Source organism: Pinus tabuliformis, chromosome 7 (assembly GCF_031772625.1).
Source record: "Pinus tabuliformis cultivar Carrire ecotype Pingquan chromosome 7, CPIR1, whole genome shotgun sequence".
NCBI classification, from domain to species: domain Eukaryota; kingdom Viridiplantae; phylum Streptophyta; class Pinopsida; order Pinales; family Pinaceae; genus Pinus; species Pinus tabuliformis.
The window spans coordinates 103,686,083-103,692,650 of NC_142293.1; the positions used below are offsets into that span (position 1 = coordinate 103,686,083).

The window sequence follows — 6,568 nt, forward strand, 5'->3', positions numbered from 1 at the left end:
ATGCAAGCCATGCAAGAAGAGATGGATTCCATTCAAAGGAATGACACTTGGAAGTTGACAGAGCTTCCACATGACAAGAAAAATATTGGCACCAAATGTGTCTATAAGACTAAATTTAACAGTGATGGGAGTGTTGAAAGACACAAAGAAAGATTAGTTGCTAAAGGATTCACACAGAAGTATGGAATTGATTATGAAGAGACATTTGCACCAGTAGCAAGACAAGAGACCATTAGAATGTTGATTTCATTAGCAGCTCATAAAAAGTGGAGCATACATCATATGGAAGTGAAAAGTGCCTTCTTGAATGGGTACTTAGAAGAGGAAGTATATGTGGAGCAGCCACAAGGTTTTGAAGTGGAAGGAAAGGAGAATAATGTCTACAAGTTGAAGAAGGCTTTGTATGGCCTTAAGCAAGCACCAAGAGCGTGGTATGCAAGGATTGATGGATACTTTCAGGAAAATGGCTTCCAGAGAAGTAAGAATGATCCTACCCTTTACTACAAACAAGAAGGTATTGATATTTTAATCATAAGTTTGTATGTTGATGATCTATTGTATATGGGTAGTAGTTCTAAGATGAATGATAAATTCAAAGTTGCTATGATGAATGAATTTGAGATGAAAGATCTAGGCATCATGAAATATTTTCTAGGAATGGAGGTTTATCAAAGTAAGGATGATATTTTCATTTTCCAGACAAAGTATGCACAGGATATGCTAAATAAATTTGATATACTTGATTGTCATCCATCCCCTACTCCAAGTGCTCATGGAGAGGTGTTATGTAAAGATGATGGTGCTGATTTAATTGATGAGAAAACTTACAGAAGTATTGTGGGGAGCTTGATATTTCTAACCCACACAAGGCCTGATATTACATATTCAGTTTCACTTGTTTCAAGATATATGAAAAATCCATCTGAAATACATATGAAGGCAGCCAAGAGGATTTTAAGGTATGTGAAAGGCACTCTAAATTTTGGTATTCATTACTACTCTTCTGAAAAGTTCAATCTTGTTGGATTTAGTGATTTAGATTGGGGAGGTAGTCTTGATGACCGTAAGTCCACATCTGGAAATTGTTTCTCTTTTGGTTCTGGTTTGATCACATGGAGCTCAAAAAAACAAATAATTTTTTCCCTCTCATCCACAGAAGTGGAGTATGTTACAGTTACCTCAACAGGTACACAAGCTCTTTGGCTCAGAAAATTTTTGGAAGAAATTGGAGAAAAACAAGTTCAGCCTACAGTGATTTATTGTGATAATGTAAGTGCCATCAAGTTAGCAAAGAATCCAGTTCATCACAGCAGGACAAAGCATTTTGACCTGAAATATCACTTCATTAGAGATTTGGTGCAGAAGAAGGATATTGAATTGAAGCATATAAATACTCAGCATCAACTAGCAGATATCTTCACCAAAGCAGTTGCAAAAGATCAGTTTTTAGCACTATGAGATAAGATAGTAAATCCTCATTAATCATTAAGGGGGAGTGTTGGGAATAATGCTTAATTAGTTATGTAAATTGCTGACAATGTAACCAGCAGATTTTGTGTTCTCTGCAAAATTAAAGCAACATATTGTTAGGGTGGTCACTGCTGGAAAGTGTTGAAAATTAGCTGTGATGTCAGTAGATTTGTTTCAGAGTAGATTTTAGTAATAGTTTTACTATATAAGAATGTAGTTAATAGCTGAATTAATATATGAGATTTGCAGCATTTCTTAGCTCACACAGTAACTGTGTTTTTTAATTGTTTTATCCTTTTTTTATATGTATTTTTCTTCATAGTACTGTTGGCTTCTCAATTGGCTTGAAATAATTCATTTCATATTCTACAGTACATTAGAATCGCTGCTGGCAGGCCTTATTCAAACGGTTGGGCACCTCCGTTTGCTGAACATACAAAATAATGAACCGAATCCCATCTACGAGAACTCCCTGAGCATCCTCAATAGAGGCATTCAATTGGTGAAAATGTGCGAAAAAACCAAGCCTCTTAATACTTTCCAGAGCCTTAGATATGCTTATGAAATCCACCAGCTGGAAAAGGAAATCCGTGACTTCGTTCAATACCAGATACCTAACCAATTATCTCTTGAGTTGGCCAATATCATCTCGGAGTTCAAGAGTCTTCGCCATTTGTACGAGTTGGAGTCAGTGGATGAGAGAAACGTGAATGAAACAATCGTTCCCAGGCTCACCAATGATCCTGATGAGAATGCAATGACGTTACAACAAATGGGTCCACATGGTATGCTTGTTGGAGCTTTTGACGAAGCTTCTACATCTAATTGTAGTGGCTCAGTGAAATCTGATTTTGTAGTGGGACTGGAGAAAAATATTGTTAATGCTAACGGGATTCTACTCCAGAGAGAGGTGTCCGTAGTAGCGGTGCAAGGTATGGGGGGTGTTGGAAAAACAACTATGGCATTGTCACTCTGCAATGATCAAGAAATTAAAGGTAATTGAGGATTTTAATTATTCAAACCATTTTCATTTCCTAAAAGGCTATCTTTTTGCACTTAATAAACTTGTATTTCTTTTCAATTATGGAATTTCCATCCTAACAAATTGAACTTTTATGTATGGCAGGTGCTTTTCAAAACACTATCATTTTCATCACAGTCTCACAATCCCTGAACCTGAAGGAAATTTTAGAGACCATGTGGGAGAAGATTGTTCGGAGGAAGAAACCTGATTTTCAGAATATCGAGGATGCACATAGACAGATGCAGCAGCAGCTGCTCAGGCGAGGCAAGCGAACTCTTGTGGTGTTAGATGATGTCTGGTCTAAGGCAATTTTAGAGAAATTGTTATTTGAAGGTGAAGGTTATAAGACCCTTGTCACAACACTAGATCATTCTATCATCCGCACAACAACCTCTACCAGGCTTCATGAATTGCCATTGCTGGATGATGCCGATGCTCTGCCTCTTTTCTGCTTTTGGGCTTTTGGACAGAAATCAATTCCAAGTAATGCGGACGAGCAGCTAGTCAATCAGGTATGTCTCTTACAGTACTGGAATGCTATTTATATGCAATATATTATTTTACTAAGTTTGGTTCAATTTAATGATTGTGAGACAATGTTCTCCTAAATGTCCCTAATTACAAGCAATTACTACAGTGGCATATCATATCAAGATATCGTTATAGTTTCACATAATTCCATATTAATACTTACTCTGCCATTAACAATGGTATCGGTAATCCAGTGAACAAGATTCTAGCCATAGACTCAATTGTATATTCATCTTCATAAACAATCAAACAAAAACCTGTGAATAAACTTTAAGCTTATGAGGCAAAATATTCATGCTTTCAACAACTTTTGTTTTTGGTATTTGATTGGTTTCCACCTATAGAATTTTCAATTAGTGTTGCTGATGTATGAATCATAGGTGCAAGCAGAATGTAAAGGCCTGCCACTTGCTCTGAAGGTGATAGGAAGATATTTGTATGGTCAGCCTCATCCAGCCTGGGAGGGTGCCAAGAACAAGCTCTTAAATGGGGAATAGATATCAGATTATCACAAATAAGGGCTTCTTAGATGCTTGGAGACGAATATTGATGCCCTGGAAGAGGAAGCACGGGAGTGCTTCTTAGACTTGAGGTCATTTCCGGGGGATAGAAAAATATCAGTGGATGCATTATTGGATATTTGGGTTTATGTCCGAAAGATGGAGTGGCAAGATGCTTTTGTCATCTGGTTAGAGCTTGCAAGCAGAAATCTGTTGAATTTAACAAGCAATCTCAGGTAAGCAACTTCATTTCTAATTGTTGTGTGCTCAAGCTCATTTAAGCAAGGCTTCCTCTGTCTTATACATTGTGTTGTTGTCTTGGTAATTGGATGTAGTAGGAGCCAAGAAATCAATTATGGCAATGCCTCTGAGCTGTACTTTTCTCAACATGATGTAATGCGGGATTTGGCCCTATATTTGGCATCCCGAGGCAGCATAGTTCGTAGGAAGAGGTTGCTTATGCCCAAAAAGGAGGACAATTTGCCAGCAAAATGGGAACTGCTCAATGATCAAGCATTTAATGCTCAAGTTGTTTCCATTCGCATAGGTGCGTGATTTTAACAACTTTGCTTGAAGCATACATACTTTTTTCTAAACATGGGAGTCAAAAGATTGTCACATGCCAACCTTATCCTACACCAAATAGGCGTTTCACTCTGTGATATGCAAGAAAAGATATGTAATGATATCTAGGTGTTGATCATTGATTCAAAAGTTCTTAGAAAAGACATGCAATGATTTGATAGGGTGTACAATAACCTATAATGTTCTAATTTAACTTTGCATATGTGGTTCACCTCTGCAGGTGCAATGGAAGACGATGAGTGGTGTGAGATGAATTTTGGTGAGGCAGAGGCTTTGGTTTTACTCTTTTCTTCGAACAAATACTTTCTTCCATCATTTTTGAGTTCCATGAGGAAACTGAAAGTCCTCATAGTGTTTAATTATGGGTACAAGAAAGCCACAGTGAATGGTCTACCAGCCTTATCTTCACTTACTCAGCTTAAGACTATTCACTTGGAAAAGTTGAATGTGCCCCCGCTTCAAGAGCACAGTAAAGTCTTGCAGAACTTGGAGAAGCTATCTCTGAGATTATGTGAAGGGCTTGGAAATATGTCCAAGTTCAACAGCTCCCAGTCAAGCCTAAAGTTTCCCATAATGCAAGATTTTAACTTGGACCACTGTTGTGATTTAGAGGAGTTACCCAGTGGTATCTGTGACATGTCATCAGTTGAGAAGTGGTCTATCACTAGCTGTCACCTTCTACAGAAGTTGCCTGACGACTTGGGAAAGCTCGGCTCTTTAAGAATGTTAAGCGTATCTGCATGTCTAGGTTTGAAAGAGCTTCCAGAATCTATTGGAAAACTTGGGAAGCTGGAATATCTGGACATTTCGCTATGTGAATGCCTAAAAGAACTTCCCGAAGAGATAGGACAACTAAAGAAACTCGAGGAGCTTGACATGAGAGAGTGCTCCCGATTGAGGAAGCTGCCTAAATCAGTTGGAAGGCTGAGATATCTAAAGCATGTTATCGGTGATGAGAATGTTGGACAACAATGGATGCGTTTCAAGAGATCTGCTATTCCAGAGCTTAGAGTTGAAGTGGTAGAGGCACACTTCAGTCTGGATTGGCTGGATGCTTGATATCTTACCTACACAACAAGGAGTTAAATCATAAATTGGTAAGAAACCAAGACATGGGTTTATGAATATGGGAAAGGTTAATGGTCTTGAAAAGTCTCCAAGTTCCAGTTCAGCAGATCAAGATGACGATTTGACTTCTCTTAGAAGGACTTTTTTTTATTTTAAATATCCATTTATCTACCAATAATCTTGAAGTGAAATCCATGAATGTAGATGTAAATGGCCACTTCTGTTGTCCTTGTTCCAAACAAGGATCTTTGTAATGTTTTACTTTATTTTATGATAATAAAAGACATGTTATTCATGTTCGATTTCCATATATTACCATCTCTAAAATCTAGTTATCCACATATTCTAAGGGTGTCGATAAATTCCTTGGAGTCTATGACTGGGATATGCGACAATGTTGGTTAGATTGATTGCAGGTTTGATAAGTTCCTAATTGGAATTACATTTAGAGTTCACAGTCTGAACTAAATTTGCTTATCTCTTCATTTTATAAGAAAATCCCATATTTATGCATTGTTGGGAATTTCTGATAATTCCAGAGCAAAAAGAACAGAGAATAATGCTTTGTTTCTTAACACAGGGAAACTAAAATTGGTCGCTGAAGATAGAGTTTTAGCAACACACATAAAAAAAACTTGTATTCATTAACAAGACTGCTGTTACAAAAAAAGGCTTCCTCTAATAGAGGGATTAGACCGAGACTGCTTCAGAGGGAATCCCAAAAACAACTTCACTCTGTCTCTTCCTAAAAAAAATAACACTACTGTGTCTACACTGTTGTGCATTACAAAAGAAAAACTCTGTCTCCTCTAAAAAATTTACACTGTTGTGTGTAAAAAAAAAAATTCTTCTTTTTTCATTCACGCTGCTGCGTATTTCATTGCAGAGGGATTACAACTACAAAAAAAATGACCTTACACTTTTTACTTGTATAAAAAAAAACGAGTCTCGTGCATTAAAACAATAAACATAAAATTTAAAGACTTTACCTACATTTACCAACCGTAATGAATTGTATTAATTTACGTTCACATGGCGATATTTTTTTTGTTTTAACCGTATCGCACGGAAGATCTTTTCAGAGATTTGAATTTCTGAACGCTAATATCGGAGGTCCTCCCGATAACCAAAAAAAAAATGTGCCCCCACTACCATATCGCACGGAAAACCAAACGAAATTTACGCGCCGGGGAAGTTGTTTTGAAAAACAGCTCACGCCACGTGTCAACAGGTGAATGTGATCGCTGCCCACCGAGAAATACTAGCATTTCGTGAAAGGCGGTGTGGGGGAACGATGGCAGTTTTGGCATTGCACAGCAGTTGAAAATAATATTTCAACACTCCCCTTTAATTTCAACTGCTGGGTTATCAGTCATACCCAGACATTTCC

The 6,568-nt window shown here is 37.5% G+C and overlaps 1 protein-coding gene and 1 pseudogene across 1 annotated transcript; both read left to right on the forward strand.

Moving 5' to 3' along the window:
* Positions 1-2,404: 2,404 nt before the first annotated feature.
* LOC149245487 (putative disease resistance protein At4g33300) lies at positions 2,405-4,080 on the forward strand (annotated as a pseudogene).
* A 255-nt stretch (positions 4,081-4,335) lies between these two features.
* Positions 4,336-5,169, forward strand: LOC149245488 (putative disease resistance protein At4g33300). The gene has a single exon (XM_089438829.1). The coding sequence runs from the start codon at positions 4,336-4,338 to the stop codon at positions 5,167-5,169; it is 834 nt and encodes a 277-aa protein (XP_089294955.1).
* The last annotated feature ends 1,399 nt before the right edge of the window (positions 5,170-6,568 follow it).